The sequence below is a fragment of the Amblyomma maculatum genome, chromosome 4, assembly GCF_055883805.1.
Source record: "Amblyomma maculatum isolate TAMU_Amacu chromosome 4, ASM5588380v1, whole genome shotgun sequence".
In the NCBI taxonomy this organism is placed as follows: Eukaryota; Metazoa; Arthropoda; class Arachnida; order Ixodida; family Ixodidae; genus Amblyomma; species Amblyomma maculatum.
Window position 1 is genome coordinate 196,142,853 of NC_139347.1, and position 18,575 is coordinate 196,161,427.

Genomic DNA, 18,575 nt, shown 5'->3' on the forward strand with positions numbered 1-18,575 from the left:
TGACTCCCGCCCTGTAGCCTTTCTTCTTCTTTTTTTTTTTTTTTTTACGCCGTGTGGTGTTTGTACAGAGCCCACCCTGAAATGTCGCGCGGATGGAGCCGCGTCCAAATTCACCAACCGAGGCAGCCACAGGAAAGAAACACGTGAAAACCGAGATGGGCGGTTGATAAAAGAACGAAGAAAGAAAAGAAAGGGGGGAAACTGTCAGGAATGAAGAGATGAAAAAAGTACCAAGAGGTTTTACCCTTCAGCAGGAGGGCGTTGGGGGTGGGGGTTGCGAATGAAACGTTATCACTCGCGTGAACTGGCTTAGTCGCTCAATGTTGTGCCTCTTTATCCCTAAGCGATCAGCTGCCGATTAAAAGCGTAAGTGTTGGTTTTGACAGGAGCATAGACAGGAATTATACACAACTAGATTTTTCCTGCGGAAAGGGGGGGGGGGGGGATAAATCGCAACAAGGGAAGAGGACTTCTCCAAATGGCTCACGACAACAGTAAGAGCAAGAGCCTTCTCCAGTTCATAGCGGAAAATAATTTGCACGGGTTCTTATAATATGCCTTATGGCAAGCTTGCGTAATAAAAAAAAAAAAAAAACACGCGCATGCAGTAGTCCAACGATCGAGTGACACAGTTCGGCGCAATGTTACAAGTGGCTCACAAATGCACATTTATTTTTGTCCCAGCTTTTCCAGGAACAGCGGGTGCAGATCATCAGCCAGCTGGATTGAATGGAAGTTGACCTCGCAGGAGATGGGCGTTGCGACTCCCCGGGCTACAGCGCCAAGTACTGCATGTAGAACGTTGTTGTCATTCAGACTGACGATATTCTACAATGCGAACAGGTAAGAATAGGAGAGGTAAGGCAATACTGCGATACAAAAATTGGCAAGCTGCAATTCATATTAACTGTGTGAAGTCAGCTGTAGTGCCCAGTAGCGCGAGCATGGGGCCGGGCCTCAACTTAACGAGTCTCAGTGCAGTCTTTAACAAAAGGCGACAATTTCTGCATATTATTAGGAAAAGTTATTTTCAACCTCACCAAGAGTGCCCTTGACAAGAGCTGCTTGCATGTCTATACATAAAAAAAATCAAATTAATCATTATATAATACCAACAATTACAAAATGTTTCATCGTTGCAAACCATTGGGGAAGAGGTACATTTGCTGATATATATTATTATGTAATGAGTTTTTAATTTCATCTATCTACAGACCGCCACCCAGCTATCCGGACATATTGCAAGAGCAGCAGATCGCCCATACAGCACTACTTTGATGCCTGGCACATTACTAAATATGCGTGCAGTTGCTTGCTTTAATAATTAGGGCAAACACATGGTAATAACATCATTCTGTACTGCATTTAAGAAGTTGAAAGCTGTGAGCAGGTCGAAGGGCTGTGAAGCAATAGAACCATGGATCCAGACAATCACAAGTCATGTTTACTATGTTGCTGCCCTAGGCCAGGGTGATGGTGACCTGATCATCAGCATGTGGTGCAACCTGTTGAACCACATATGCGATAAGCATGATGGCCATGATAGACCATACAGTAAATGCCTGCATGAGCTCCTTGCAAACAGGCAATGGATGAGCAGACGTAATCTGTTTTGTATAGGCTTTTTTTGGGAAGTTTTCACTTTGATGTTGTTCGGAATGTGCACGGCTCACATTTGTGGCATTTGTCAACCAATGATAAATTTAAGAGATAGGTAATGCAAATAGAACTTCACGGAGAAAACTTTCTACACATCCTCACATAACAGCAAGTTCACATATGACATAGCCGAGAAAGAAATTCATAATGAAGTGAAGAAACAAAATATTGTAAATGTGAGTGCTGGGACTGCAAGATAAATACTGAGGCAGCTTGGTTATACATGCCAGTATGGAACACAAATACAATGGGATTTTCCATACTGTCCTATACTGACAATTTTAAAGAAGACAAAGTGCAGCATGTTTGCTCGACATCTCTTAGATTTCTTTTCACAGTAATATAGTAGTACAAGACCTGGGGTCTTTTTATGAATATGATGCTAAAACTGTTTTCAGCTGCAATGTAGCAGCTGTAAGCAGGTTCAGCATCTACGATCGACTAGAATACACAACACTGCAACTCATCGGCCAAATATTTATATATATTTTTTATGTATATATTTTTAACAGATTCATGTGCAACTCCATTCTGAAGAACTCCCGGTTTTTGATTGACACTCGACAACTGTCTCCCAAAGCCCAAACATCTTCCCTTGAATCTTTTTACAACTTTGTTATCTGGTTGGCTCCCAAATCAATTGCATACTCGGATGGTGGGATGCAAGTAAGGTAAGTTGAATGAAAGAGAAGACTAAGACATCATTTTTCACTCCAGTGTGACTATGTAGTCCAACTTTTCTGCATGGCATGTGCAAACAATAAATCCTTGCATGAAGCTTTTAATGTATGTAGGTACATAATATTGTCATTATAAGAGGAACAGAGGCCAAAGGATATAGAACACAATGCGAAAAAGAAAGACAGAAGTTCATTTAGGAAAGCTTGTGCTTCATTTGCTCCATTTCCTTTTGCTCCTTTTGATTCTTCAACTTGCTAAGCAGCCCATAGAAACTTGCAGCTAAGCAGATCGTTTTTAGTTTGTGCTATGGAATAGCCCTAGAGGGCTGAAAAATTGCATTGTGACCCACTTCAAGCACCTCAAAACAGTATTTCTCATGGTGTAGTGCTGAGGTTTAGAGAAAAAGAGTTCAAGTGTTTTTTTTTTTTTTGTTTTTTTAATGTGAGGAGGGAGAAGCTGCTGTGTTACTGGACGCATTTGGCACCTTCTTTTTATGGAAGTTGGGCTTGACTTCAGTCTCCTTAGTGCAGTGCTTGATCTGGACCTCTCATTTTATCAGGCCAGGTAAAATGAGACCCTACAATTGCGATTCACAGGAGTCGACCCTGACATCTGCCAAAAAAAAAGTGCCCACCACGTAACTCAATCCCAACTTCTGCATAAAGTAGGCACCCAACGCACCTTATGAACCAGCTGCCACAATCGTGACAGTAAATACACTGCTGTAAAATTGGCTGAACTTATCTTGTGCCTTTCTTTTTGAAACTTGGAACACTGCCATGTCAAAGGTAGTTATCATGCATTTGGAGGAGACTGCAGTGCACACTTCTGACATTCAAGGATGCTTCATATTATATGGTAAAAACATATTTGGTAGGATGGTAACACTAGCCATTCTGTAATCCCCTTCCATGGAAAAAGTCAGACAGAAGGCTATAGACGTACTGCACAGGCCACCCAAGGGTCCTTATTGAGAGTCATTGCTGTTATATTAGAATGGGCAGATGGGGTTAGATAAAGAACAGCGTACCAGGAATACATACAGACAGAAATGACATGAGCTGAGACACTGCAATGACACAAAGTTGAGGGCAAGCATCGAGGGCTGGCTGGAAAAACAACCTCGTCTCTCTTTTGTGCTCCTCATCTTAGTGCAGTCCCAAGACAAAGGTAGTTTTTAAAGAACTGGAAGTTATTAGCGCAAGTTTCCGACCCCTCTAGAACCGTCTCGAATGTCCCGAAGCTACTGTATTGAAATTGAAAGAATGCTCAAGGTTCACTTGATCACTTGGACTAATGATGATCGCTAGAATACAACAGCAGGGAGAACACGGGTGATCCACAATATGATGTTGTATAGCCCATGTCATACATTCATTTTGCTGCTTGAGGATCATTGCATCACATTCTTAATTTGATATAGAGGCGCTGGATATAGAAGCTAAAACAGAAGTAATCTCTGCTGCAGTGGTGTGAATATAATGCATAATGGTTCCTTATAGTAGCCTCTACTTGGCATAATTTTTCTAGTAGGCAACAAGAAACACAATTTTTTCCAAAGTATGAGAAATTAATTCATATTTACCTTCTTTTTAGGTCACATCTGGCTGTTAGTCACTTCAATGAGAGTTCTTCTAAGCTCCAGGCACAGAAATGAAAAGGAGAGGACCGCTGGAAAGTGAAAATAACAAAATCAAGAAAAGGACACCTCAATTCCACTCCAGTGAAAATGGAGCATACTTTTTGTAAGTTAAAACTTTGTTCTACTTATAATATTACACAAAAACTAAGTGAACTGTTGTAATCACGATGACTATTTCACGCAGCGTACGTCCAGAGGCTCCTCCAGGATGCGGAGAAACGGTCTCGGGGCTCTTCACACAGAGAGACAGCTGCAAGCATAGCTTCAGAGCGCCACCTTATGACTGATGCCTATGAAAGACCGTCAAAAGAAGAACTAATTGTTGCACACAGGCACAGATTTGTGCTTCATCATGACTATTCAATTGCACAGTACAACTGTCAGTATACTTAACCCAAATGCTCAACAGACTGGCATCAGCGCTGCAAAGCATTGGCCGCTGGAGCCAAAACAATTGTTTCAATATGTTTGCTGCGACTAACAATAGCTGGAGCGCAGTTTCATATGACGTTTTCTGTCGGAGTGAATGCAGTCTTGTTGTACCCATGTCTCTGTGTTTTGCTTCTGGCTGCGTCCAAGCAAACGTGCTCACAGATCATGTTGCTGTTTGCTTATCGCGGCGACTCCACATGGTGTGCGACCGCTCGCAGGCCCTTCAAGTATTGCATCTTGAAACAAAAAGTAGGAAAGGTAGAGCAAATGTGGGTTCAGGGTGTGTGTAAAGCTAGATTGCGAATAATTATGCCGATCAGAGTTGTTCAGCTTCTTGAGGCCAAGGTGGAAGTAAATGGAAGTAATTAAAGTGAGCCGACTTCACAAGTGACCATGTCACATCTCTCTTTTCACAAGCTCGCTGTTCCTCATCCGTTAAGGTGCACAGTTTAAAAGACAACAGTGTAATTGCGCTGAATTATTATTTGCACGAAATAATACTGTCTTCTTAGCGGTAATTTATACTGCTGAGCGACTAAGAAAGCAAGCGCTTCGCCGCGGAGAGAATTTTTTTTTAATAACGTCAACTGTTTACTGCCTCAGGACATAATGAAATATGCTTTAGCACTTATCTAGAGAAATGCTGTACGCCTTCTCTCGAAATAAAGTTGTTTTCTTTGTTTCTTTTGTGCCTCCTCATCACTGCACGTCATGTGAAACCTTGCAAGGGGCAAATAAAGCATGCGAATCCTAATACGTGTTTAACGCGGCATCTTGTATCTCTCCGGCTCAACCGCTCAGTCGTTTGTGGTGAAGCTGCACACGGAGCTTTCATATTGCGGTAACTTTTATTTGCTTGTAGTTAGTTAGGTAAGTGTGCTTAATTCGTTGCTGCTGCGTACAATGAGAACCCGCAATCTGCGCCAGTATCAGGGGCTGAAAGCTGCCAATGCCGGCACATGATACCGCGAGTTTGCGCATCGCCCACGGCCGAGCCAGGTAGGTACAGTTGTCGTAGCTAATTTACTGTAAGACAAAAGTTCATACGCTACAAACGTACTACGTGACAAAACGAGTTTGATGCAATCAAGTCATCAGTTCAGATGGTAGGATTTTAAAAGCCGCCATAGTATTGATACATTACAACAATGACTAGCTCATTGCACCTGTGAAACCGTCGTTTATCTGTGCGCTAAATTCAGGCTAGTAAACACATTACTTACCAGCGTATGTTGTCACCTTGACTCGATCCGAGGTGCATATTTTTGGTTTGGTGGAGACGAGAACGGAGCGGTTGCCTCCGAAATTTTGCTGCACTACGTACGGCGCGGTGCACTGGGGCACAACATGTAAGACACCAACCTAATGCTGGAGACCGGTAAGCCGATTTCGAAGTCCATTTCGCATTTCGCATGGGAGACACAAGAAACGAGAGCATACACAGGCGGAAAGCGGTAACCACGGCGCGACCGCGCCGTGGTTACCGTGGTTACCGCGGTGCCCGCGTGAGACCGGAAGTGCAAGGAAAAAAGCTTTCAAAAAATGTTTTTCTACAAAACATTCTAATTTTCTTTCCTGATAACTAAAAGCTAAGCGTATTACAATTATTTTGGCATAAGTGGTAGTTTTATGGATGCGGGACGTCCCAAAGAAGCAGACCAATAGTCATTCGAAAACACGTGTACGTAGACGCGTTGCACAGAGGAGATGGGGGACCGCAAAAGTGGAAGGAAAGAGAGCGCGAACTTTCGAATAGGGTTACAGGACCTGTGCTGCGCGTATACGTGTTTTATTACGTTCAGATGTGTATCGCAGCATGACCTAGCGACTGAGATAGTTTGCAAACAATGCTTGGGAGGTGTTTGTGGGCCCCTTTAAAACTGTTGGTCATGGCGGTAGTCTCAATTTATATGAGGTAAGATATGACGAGTAGAAAGGCACAACCCATTGGTAACGTGTAATGTAATTCACTTAAAACGAAAACTGCAGCGTGCATAGCAAAAAGTTCTCAAAAACTCTGTTCGTATTGCTACGCTTAGTAAGCAGTTGCGAGCAGACTTGCAGGAAGATAGAAGGTTGTACTTTTCTACTACATTACAAGCATATTTGCAAAGTTCTTAAAAATTTCTGGAGATACCTATCTGGCTCTAAATCTGAAATGGTGCTGAGGTGAAAGGCAATATATGCATTACTGCATCCATACTTGATAACGCGTTTAACAGTTTCTTCAGCTCTGTCTTTGTCCCAAGCCCAATGATAATATAGCGGTAGCAATATGCAGTGCCAACACTGATTATAAAAATGCCCAAAAAATTGTAATCTTGAAAGAAGGAGTGCTCTCATTGCTATTAAGGATAGACCCGAAAAAATCTTCAGGTCCGGATCAGGTACCAAATGGATTCCCCAGGCATTATTTTAAATGGGTTTCAGAATTCTTGAAGAATTTTGCTCCTCTATCTCTGTGGGAATGTTTTGTTCCGAGTGATTGGCTGCTCGCGAGGGTTTCTCCAGTTTATAAAAGGGGGAAGAAACTTAACATAGAAACTTATCGCCCCATGTCTATTATGTCTGCTTCATGCAAAGTACTTGAACATGTTATAACTTAGCTTTTAATGGGCTTTCTCAAAAATAACAATCTTTTTTTACCCCGGGAAACATGGCTTTCGACGTCGCTTATCGACAGTAACTCGACTTTTTGAAGCTTTTCTGTGGCTTTTCTGTAACCAGGAACTGGTATTCTGTAGATGAAAGCCCACATCATTTTTCTCTTTAGTGTCCCTTTATTGTGCACATCGATCAGATATGTGGTTCAGCTCAGCGAAAACTTGGCTTCTTAAAACATAAATTGAAACATGCAACACCTGATGTTAAGCTTTAAAAGTATGGTCTGACCTATTGTAGAGTATACAAGCATTATGTGGGACCTACAGTGCCTATACTGGATCTGTGAACTGGATAGTGTGTAAAGATTAGCTTTGATATTTGTTTTCTGCTTGCTGCACAGCACAGAGAGTGACAGCTCTACACATTTAGCCTAACTGCCTGAATTAGCCACGCATAGAAAAATAATTCATCTTAAATTCCTTAATCTACTTTGTGAAAATAAGTTTAGACCGTACACTGTATATCTGACCTTCGAAGAAGGTTATCTGCCTGTACTAACCACCCATTTACCATTATACAGTACATATCTAGAGTTCACCTGTTTAACTATTCGTTCCTTACAAAAATCATAGATGAATTTAATCATCTGAACCTGCATGTTTTTCACAGCACCAGCTTAGATGAGGCTTTTAAGAAATAACGGGAATTGTGTTTCTTGCAGTAATGTGCCCGCCTTTCTTCTGTATTTTTTTCTTCATATTCCCACTCTGTAACGTTACAGCTCGTAAGGGCTTACAGTATTGTGAATAAATAAAAACAATGTGGAATGCAAGCTAACCTTCATTAAGCCCTTGGCAGACTCGGATGAGTGGAGCTCATCGTAGCCAACTGTCATTTTGGCTCATGACTAGTCCAGCTCAGCATTTGCACTCTGGCACTCCGATCATGGTTTAAGACGTGCAGCTCTTATCCTAAACATTTTTCAAATCGCCAAGAAATGGGAGCATGGGGGCTGAAGGGCTGATTGGTTTTGCTTGTCCTGGACTGAGAAACTTAACATTACACAAATGAACATGGCAGACTGGCTCGAGGGATGCCAAAGACTATAATGTGTTTTGTTCGTTGAGTGAGTATGCTGGTTATCTTCCTTGTGGTTATCTGAAAAATATGATAAAGATGAAGGGGACACGGTTGCCAGTAGATGTGAATGGTGCAAAATTGAATAATTGATTTCAATAACTCTCCTCCCACACCTCCTAGGCTCATTTTCAAAGGATTGCCTCGGGTCACTTACATCGGCTCTCTGCCGATGTTTAGTGTGACAAACTTCTGATGACATTTATAATTATTGTTTTGGAAGGGCTTCTTGTATGCTTTTTTCCTTGAAATAACTGTATTGCTACAGAGTGCAAATACATGTAAAGAAGATTGCTATACAGAAGAAAAATGACTTTTGGCTGTTTTTTATGATTTACACAAACTAAATTACCATTTCTTGAAAAAGTATGTCGGTTAGGGGTTAAGCATTCGTTATGTCAACCGCGAGAAAAGGAAACTTGCTGTCATTCTGCTATTACATTGGAATCAACATATTCTGTAAGTCTTGTCTGTGAAGCACTTAGGCTCAACAAATAAAACCTTATGTCGTGATGTGTACATTAATAACATTTCTGCTAAGACTTTCCTGAACGGAGTGCCCTGCACAAAAAACTGAAGTGCACTGTGTCAGACAAAGATGGAAGCATACCGTTTGCTAGTTTGGCCAGTTCTAAAACGGATCAATAACGTAGGACCTGGATATCGCTGAAAACACTGCCAAAGTGGAGTGCATTGGGTTTCTCCTTCCAAATTTATTTTTACAAAATGTTTTTTTCTATTACTAACTTTAAAAAGCTTAAATTAGAACCTCTGCATGTGCGGTGACAGATAGGTAGACTAAAGTTTTTTTATCCGTTGCACCTAACAATACTGGTTTAATACATGATAAATAGGGTTTTTGACCATTACTTGAACCCACGAGGTTAGGTCACTTTGTGATAATATGACTGTATTTTGCTAAGACAACCCTCTCTTGGAAATTGCTTTTTTTTCCAAAACGATTGAGCCATAAAACTGTCCCCCTTCCTGTATCAAATCCTCGGGTGTGAACAATCTTGAGTAGTTTTTATTCATGCTCTGTAATGCTGTCTAGTTTGGGCAGCACTAGTTGCTTGCAGTATTTCTAAATAAAAATAAATAATATTTGAATCTTGTCCCTTTTTTTTTTTTTTTAGATTCTCAATGGCAAGTGGGAAGAGGAGATTGAAACAGCCAAAGAAGAGATGCGCCAGTGTAAATTCAGACCCTACGCAGAGCGTGTTGAGGCCTTTTTTACTTATGAGAAAGAATGGTCGCTAGTTCACCGTGTTGGCCTCACCACACAAAGCAAGAGCGTGCTTGACTATTCAGAAGCCTCCATACGGGTCCAACGGGAAATCCTCTTAAGTAAAGCAGTGGCACACAATGCAGTGGCGTTGGTGGACTTTGTCATCAACGAATGGCAGGCATACCTGGAAGCGAGGATACTGCGACACACTGGCTCTGAAATCACAGTGCCCTGTGACCACCAGGGAGATTCATGCATGACAAGCCTGAAAAAGCTTTTTGGCCAAGTTCCAGATGCTTCTCATGAAAGAAAGATTGTTGAAATGGAAAACAAAACCTGTTTCAGCTTTAGGAGTGCATCGGGCCACAAAGACTATGGAGTCCATTGTGATCTCGGCTTGTGTAGTTGCTGGCCGGGCAGCCAGGGTGCCTTTTGCAAGCATCAGGTGGCTGTGGTGCAGACCTTCGGGGCACCTTTTCCTTGTGCCCCTAAGGTGGCGCTAGAGGACCGCTGCCACCTTCTTATGCTTGCTCTGGGGGACAAGGCACTTCCATTTCCTGCCTCCTCTGTGCCTGTGGCGACGGATGTTGAAAAAACTCACCTTCAGGATGAACCACTCCAACGACCAGCTGTTGTGGGCCTTTCAAAAGATCAACCGAAAACCCCGGAGGTGTGCTGTGCTTTTATTTATTAGGCGGATTTAGAATAGGGATCCCAAAGTCTTGGGGGATCCAATAACGTGCCCCTGAGCATGGTGACTAGATGAGTAGGTGTTGTTCACTGTTTCTCCGCTTTATGATAACAAAAGTGGCGCTGTGGACAGTGCCCTATCACAAAGTGCTGTGCATCATCTGCTACTGATGCTGAGCTTTTCTTTGGTAACAGGCTTAGTTTATGAGCAAGTAGGTTGCATGAAATATGAAAAATACTGAGATAACTGTTCCTAGGAAACATTTTTTGCTCCAGTCCTTTGAAAGTTGCTAATCAAAGGGTTTATGTTACCCGGCCTCTTCCGGTGTCGGGAGTAGGTAGGCAAAAATTAAATACACAACGTGCTTCAGAATATTATTGAGGTAAGATAACTTAATTGTACAGTCAGGAAAGGATTACGATCCGTCCAGTACTGGGATCAGTGGAGAATGTAAGGTGGAAACAGGTTGAAAAAGCTATTTCACGGTTCGAGTATGGAAGAAAGAGAAGTGCATCTATTTTTAGTTCTGTTCATTTTGGAGAAAACACATTGGCGGAAAAATTGCTTCAATAAGCGTTAAACGCTATCGAATAAAGCCTGGACTGTGCACCACTCAAGCTTTCTGCTTTTTTTCACATAGTTGAGTGTCATTCCTTAACTGAAACAAACTACAATGCTTAATGCAATAAACAGATCAAACTTTTCTTCTTTGGAGGGGTGCATGAGATGAAAAGAAAATGACCGGGAATACTTACATTTATCACAGAAGCAACTATGGTAAATGCCGTGACAACTACAAATCTGCTAGAGCACAGAAAAACGAAATTCCCTGGATGAGATTGAGCAGTAAATATATAACAAACATTAAAATAACTAATCACAGAAAGTTATAAAAGCAAAAAATGAAACGCAAATAATTAGCTTTTTTCCAGCTTTACAGGGCGTGTCATTGCTTGAAGAGCCTTTTCAGCTCTTGGCAGCCAGGTTAAATTTTTACTTTGATAAGGAGCGGGTGAGGCTTACGATGGTGCATAGAATTTTACGATGCTATCCCACTGGTCTGGAGATTTTAGCTGCAGAAAAGAAGAAAAATCTGTTTCTTTTTGCATCATATTCGCAGTGAAGCGTGAAGCAATGAATGGAACATGTTTTCGATCGACAGGCTTGTTGAGAGTGTCCGATGGACAGCCGACCTCACACTATTCACGTGGGTTGCCAGTGCACAATGATTCAATGGGAAGGGGCTGGCCCAGCGGAGTTCATATAACATCTGAGCAAGTTGCACATTTTATTTTATTGACAAACTTCCTGTCGACATACCCTGCAACATAGAAAATGAGGTTCGTGTCTCTCTTTTTTGTTGCCATGCCATTGGTCAAATTCATATTGTACTCAACACTGTGTGCGCTGCTTCTAGACAGAGTAAGGGGCATGTTGTCAGTAGGCACGCTGCCAGAGATGGGAGTCTTTGCCAGATTCGTGAATTCCACTGCATTGATAGACGCTGGACTGCCATCGTATGATCATTTGCTGCCAAACCTCTTGCATCTGATGCAGGCCTCCAAACAACTGGTCCAAAGCGTCTTGAGATAGCCTTACTATCATAAGTTATCTAAATCCTATTTCAACAGCCAGGTACTCAAGAAGGACCAGTAGGTACTCAAGGAAGGCCAATGCATGTATTGCTGTACTTATAGGTGTGTGCAAGGCAATCAAGTGATATCCCTACTATTTTTGGCTAGTTTGGGAGCTGTTTCAGTTGGTCTGAAATCGTCTGAAGCTTGTTGTCGTACTGAACTATCTCCACAATCCATTTCACATGAATGTCACAGCCATGAAATGAAAAATAATGAGAAATGCTGTTGTTCTCAGCGCAGCTGACCGTACCGTCGACACGTTAGCAGATGATATGAATGTGTAATTTTCATGTTCTGTTCTCTCAACAGACATATACCAGTTACAGTGGGTCAGTTTCAGTAAATAACTGCTAATAAACCTAATTTCAGTTAGAAACACCTTCTACATAGGTATTTACAAGCTTATTTGCAAGGTATTTACAGACGGCTTGCGCCACAGCGATAGGGGACTGGTTGCAGAACCAATTTTGTCGTCGCGAGGCGGAGAAGCAGTGAACTGCTCTAGACGGCACGCCTGCTCATCTAGCCACCATACCTGAGCAACATACAGGCCAACCGGCAAGTTTTTAGAATAGGGGTCGTCCCTATGCCGCAGAGACAGGCTTGCATTTATCAGTTGCAGCACCAATGCGGTAAACCATGAAAATTGATGTACACACTCACGCAAACATGTGAACGTTACAACAAACGCAACTGTTCGTTTTCCAAGTTCGTTTCGCCAACAGTTTCGAGAATATATTCCCTTAGTCAGGGCAGCTATATACAATAATGATGTTTCATGCTCATTGGCTTGAAGAACAGTGAGGAGGTGTGACTCCGCTCGTGCACCTCACTCGAGTGGGAGGGCAAGACTGCACGGCATGTTGCACTCAAAAGGCACCACTGCACCAAAGAAACAAAAAAAAAACATTTAACTGCAGACATTGCAATGGTTCAAGTGGAACGAGATCAGAACAGGTGTGCAGAGTGACAGAAAATGAAAAAAAGGTGAGAAAAGAGGAAAAAACAGGAAAGGAAAGAGCGGGGAGGGTTGGGGTCAAAAAAAAAGAAGAAAAAAAAAAGGGGGGTGAGGGGAATTTTGAGTGCCGCTCTCGGTGCAGCCACAGACAGCCACCGTCTCAAGCCGGCCATGAGCTGGCAGCCGATATCAGGTGAAATGACCTTTAAAAATAAACAGTAGCATTTGTCGTGACATTTCACTGTATTCAGTAAACTGGCCCATTGCTACTTTTATTGGATACACCTATATATATATATATAGATATCTATGTATGTGTGTGTGTGTATGTACAGGGTCCTGAATATTTGGCGCCCGGGTTTTTAAAACATACTATGCGAAATCTACTGGACTATTTGAGCTGAAATGACGTTCACAAAGTAGCAAAATACGGTCTACATTATTTGATAATTCAACATCGGTACTTGCCTAGATTTTCCGGAATCGTCGAAAAGCTGCTTTTACATTGTGCGCCATCTGTCGAGCAGCGAGGCAAGTGCACCAATGGCCGTGATGGCGCTTGCCTCGCTGCTCGACAGATGGCACACCATGTCAAAACAGCTTTTCGACTCTTTTCTGCGAAAATTGTGCATGCCGCCGAGAGCAGTTTTTCGTCGATTCTGGAAAGTCTAGGCAAGTGCCAATGTTGAATCACTTATCAAATAACGTAGCCCATATTTTGCTACTTTGTGAATGTTATTTTAGCTCAAATAGTGCAGTAGATTTCGCATAGCATTTTTTTTAAAACCCGGGCCTCAAGTATTCAAAACCATGTATGTATGTATGTATGTATGTATGTATGTATGTATGTATGTATGTATGTATGTATGCATGCATGCATGCATGTATGGACAGACGGACAAACGGGCGGGCGGGCGGGAGTTAACAACACTATTTTATTGACCAAAAGCTGCTATTATTGTACAAAAGCAATTTAAAAGTACCAGTGATATAAACCGTTTTCATTAGGCAAAACTAAATTGACCAAACTTAGCCTAGCCAGGCTGAGCCGGAAAACGTCATTTGAATCTTCCACGCTTTCTGACATTTTGTCTCCATGGCAACAAAATGAAGCGAGCTTGCTAAGCCTAGCAGCTTGGTAAATCCAGAAGCAATAAAAAAAATATGGTGCATTTTATTGCTAATTTTTTTTTTTTGCCATGAACTTTTGACAGCATGCCGCGCTAATGACACTGCTGCATGGTAATGGCGAATTAGTGCTGATGCGAGGGGTCTCTGCTTTGCTGGGCATTGCCATATGCATAGGGTGGCTTGGGATTAACACTATTTCCAAAAAATTGGGTTTGCCTCAAATGATAGCTCAAGACCCAAGTTCAAGGTGTGCCTTATGTTCTGCACATGCGTTTTTTGATGCGTCAAGCCGTAGCCTCCTTTATACTCTCTGTGCCTGTCAACGTGCCGCGCGAACAATAGAGCTGCGCCGTCGGGTAAAGTTGCGCGACGCTGCCGCTCCCCTCGCTGAGGGCGCCACTGACGTAGGGGTCGAGGTGCACGGGTACGAACGTCGGAGCGGGGGCGGGAGCGCTGTTATTCGCTAGCGGGATAACTGTTCCCAAGCATGAATCGTGCATATTCAGCATATTTACTTGTAAGGCCGACATCCACTAAGCATAACAAGTGATCATGATGCTTGTTAGGCAATAACACAAACGCTGTATGACATTTTATGTCAGGCAGTTTCAAGAAATTGTGCATGGCTCGAAAAACTGCATGACCGCTCCGCTAGCGCCAATGCTAATAGAAAAATTACAATGCTAGTCTACGCTGCAGTAAAACAAAATTTAAGAAGAAAGGCACCCGCATTTGTTTACACATTTCACAACAGCAATTATGCTACAAGAGTACCATGTAGAAGTGGTGTGATGAATAGTTGCCACAAGTAGGGAAACATGTTCACAGTAACTGCTGTCACTGATAGCACTCCAGAAGCCGGCTTGATTTATATATGATTGGAACAACTGCATCACAGTATGCCATTGAGATATGTAAGGAGAACAATTTTGGTTTCGGCTGTTACTTTCAATGATTCAGTGCTTCGTACAAACATATTTTTTTTAACTTGAAAAACAAAGAAAAACAAATATACGCGTTGCACCTTTCTGTTTCGATCACTCTAAAATAATCGTCACAATAGGCAAAGCTTGTTTTTTTATTTTTTCACAGAATTGCATATTTAGCGAAACAAAATATACTGCGCTGGAGCACATGTAACATACCACACAGACGAGCTAACCAGGGAGGAAGTTAGCATCGCAGTCCAGAAAATACATATGCACATTTAATATTATTATCTTGCTGACATGTAATAAGCGCACTTCTGGTGCTGTCATTTTTTTCACAGGCCTTAATGCTGTTGAGTACGAGTTTTGCGGTTTCCGATGCTAGAGAGGGACAGCGATTTAGTTGACAAGTAAAACTAATATAGGCTTTGCACGATTTGGTTTAGCTCACTTTAAAGTAGTCATCTTCACAATAGGTAAATCTTGTGTTTCTATTTTATCACGAATTTTCGTAATTAGCCTATACTGCAAAATAAAACTTCACAGGAGCACATCTAACACAATACGCAGACGAGCTAGGCAGGGAAGATATTAGCATTGCAGTCCAGAAAGCACAGGTGCACATTCAACATTACTATTGCAGTACTGACGCTTAATAAATACAGTGTTTGGTGCTGTCACTATTTTTGAAAGCCTCAAAGCAGCTGAACACTACGCAGCGATCGCCGGAAGGACAAAGCAAAGCTGGCACTCACCATTGGTGCAATGTTGTATTCCTGCAGCACCCGAAGGCAGAGAAAAGTAGAAGCATGACCTTGCACACTGCAAAATAGTCCACGAAACAGCGAGAAAGCGGCAGCGCGTAGCTATCTGGACTGCTTTGCAACACGGCGCACCTGGCACTCGCCTGGCGAGGGTGACCCTACGTCGCTGTCGCCATCTCTCAGCAGCCAGCCGCGTAGCTTGTCAACGGAGGAGGGGCAGCGGTGACGGCCGCAGAGCGCGGAGTTGCCAGGCACAGAGTGTATAAAGAAGGCTATGGTCAAGCTCACTGGGGGCGGGTCCCCTATTCTAAATCTCTCTATTGCCTTCTGCTTGTGTTTTCTTGAAGTGCAGCTCTTAGATGCTCATTCCTAGATTACGTGTCGTCGGCATTGTTGTTGGCGTAGTAGTTGCAACCGGCCATTTACCATTTATGGCAAGTGGTAGCAGAACAAAGCACTACCTGCCATGGTTAGAAAGTGGCAGGGTGAAAGATACAAATTCAAATTGCCTCTCCACGTTTAGGGAGGACAGAAGAGAGGCAACCATTGGCTTAGAGGCTGTGGCGAGAGTTGGGGAATGTATAACCGGAAGATGGCTGCCATGGGCATAAACCAGAAGAGGTTACGATGAGGACCAAATTATGCTCATTCTGATGGTGATGCTACGAGAAGGAGTCAGAGGGGGACTACTGTTGTAGGCAGTAGCCACATGCATGGCTAGGCCGGTTAGCTTAGCTGCGCTGCTGCGTGCTTGCACGACGCTCGCTGCTGCTGGCACTTGTCTCATGCTCGTGCTAGTGTTCGCCTGGAATAAACCTCTCCTCTTGGCATCTCAACAACTACAGTGAAAGTGAAAGCTTATGGCAACAGCGGAAGTATGCACAGCAGGGGGCAGAAGGGAAAGGTAGAGAAAGGGAATGTGGCTGAAGAGGAAGGCAGAAATATAAGGTGGAAGTATATGTGGATGCTTATGGTGGAGACAAGGATAAGGTGTAACACTCAGTTTGCGCCTGTTGATTGTCGCGAAGAATAGAAATGTGTGCAAATAAGATAGTGCAGGAAAGATGTGCGCCTTTTAACCCTGCACTACTTGAAGTGAGGTTGATGAGGTACAAGAAATCTCTGGTGTGATCAGTGTCTTTAGGCCACTTTGTTAGAGGGGGGTTATCATTATCTAGGCAATTAGTTTTTTCGGTCTCATAGTTTGCAGTACATATTGATATACAGAAGGAGGCGTCGACGCCTGGAAGGTAATCGCTGAAATTCACATTACCACGGGGATAAATTCCTGTTCACTTGTTTCGGCTCTGAGCATTTTGGCTTCTTGGCGCAGGAGTTACCTGTCTGTCTCGTAATTTTACAGTGTTATCCTTCGAAGGTTAAAGCTGTGATGTTGTCTTCATTGTGTCTGTGAATTGCTGAACCTAATTGCTGTGCAAACACATGCAGGAGCAAAGTTTCGAAAGCCTGTTGTCCTCCCTGCAGCGAGTGCACGAGCTGGCCAAGCATAATCCTGGCTACGTGACCCTCTTAGACAGACTCACTTCAGAGATGAAGACTTTGACAACAAGCAGTGCAGCGTACTGCTTCTTCTTGCGGCTCGACGCAGCAGCAGCTGCGGAAAAGCGTCGAGCTACAGTACCGTCCGCCAAGCGCCCCAGGATATGCCTGCGTCAGTCACCGCACGCCAAGGACTTTATAGAGCGACCCAATGGCACGTTGCAAACTGTCGCAGAATCTCTAGTGGTACCAAGTGGGGCAGAGCAATAGCCGGGTATCTGCTTAAAGTTTTGATGGCCGATGTGTACTCCTCTGAGGGTCAAACAACATTGTGAATACTTGTTTGTAACACACTGAATTCACTTTTGCAGCCTCGAGTGAATTTGTCAGAATAATTTTTGCACAGCTGGTCCTTCCTTTCTCGAGAGGTTACGAATGTAGCACATCTGTTTATTGCAAAAAAAAAAAAAAGATATGTGGAAGGATGATGCACTGCAGTCATGGACATCTATCATTGATGATTCTGATTTAAGAAGCGCATTTCAAGTGGCCTTGTCTGCAAAATGCTTGCTTTACATCCCCATTTATGGCTCATGCTTTTTCATTTCTCTTACATGAGGCTACCTTTTGAAGCAGTGTTACTATTTTTTTCTTGAAAACGTTTCTTGTGCCAGCTAAAAAAAAAGAAAAACTTTATTTTGTTGGCTTGTGGCATTTTCCTTAGCTGAAATTAGAGATAATAATAAATGAGGATTTTTTCGAATGTTCACAGGGCTGTGTCTGCTACGTATGTGTCTGACTGTAACTGCACTTCTGCCTAATGCCCGTCTGTGGGTTCTACGATCTGCATTGAAGGAGTGTAGTACTTGGCAACTGCATGCTATGCGGCAGAGGAGCCATACCCACGGAAATGAAACCTTTGCTTGTTTCAGCATGCCAAGTGTAGGTACAAAATACGAAAGATTAGTACGTAGAACATCACTAGTGAAGGAGTGAGCAGAATCACATATACTACAAACTGGGAACTTTTACGCCAATCAGGGATAAAGCAATTGAAGGGAAATAACCCTAACAGGGACCCCACAGGACACAAAGCGAGCTAACTTATGTCTAATAAACATCTGCATATGAAAATGAAAATGGCTGAAATTTTATTGAGACATTTTGCAGCCAGACAGCTTCAAGTATTCCTACAGATGTCCTAATGCTCCGTTTACGTAGAGCAGTTTACGTTGAGCTGTTTGACAGGCTTTCAAGACATTTTTTATTGAGCAATGGGTGTTTAGATTGTTATAAATATTTTAAATGACCTTAACATAGTCATTAAGCCCTCTAAGGCTCAATAAATTTTAGGGCTTATTTTTCTGACAGAATTTAAGAGTTAGCACAGAGCTCATCTGCAATAATGTGGACAGGGGACTCACATTACAAAAGCTTAACGACTATGGTCAGAAACTAAATTTGCACACTAGGTATGAAAGGAAAACTTGCCTTTTCTGTTGCAGTGTTATTTATTATACAGTCGAGCCCACTTATAATGGCTGCAGTTTATATGAATGCTCGCTTGTTGCGAACAGTGGTG

General features: G+C 42.6%; 1 protein-coding gene and 1 long non-coding RNA gene across 2 annotated transcripts in view; both read left to right on the forward strand.

The window, feature by feature from the left end:
• LOC146193953 (uncharacterized) overlaps window positions 1–18,117 on the forward strand; it is a 56,156-nt gene extending 38,039 nt beyond the window's left edge. Inside the window, exons 5-6 of the mRNA XM_084602906.1 lie at window positions 9,292–10,053; window positions 16,943–18,117. Of these exons, the coding sequence (XP_084459032.1) occupies window positions 9,292–10,053; window positions 16,943–17,263 (1,083 nt within the window). The 3' untranslated portion in view covers window positions 17,264–18,117. The remainder of the gene's footprint in view (window positions 1–9,291; window positions 10,054–16,942) is intronic.
• On the forward strand, window positions 458–5,163 carry LOC146193954 (uncharacterized). The gene is made up of 4 exons (XR_014706500.1): window positions 458–843; window positions 2,172–2,330; window positions 3,937–4,085; window positions 4,167–5,163. It is a non-coding gene; the product is annotated as an uncharacterized LOC146193954 (long non-coding RNA).
• Window positions 18,118–18,575: the final 458 nt, after the last annotated feature.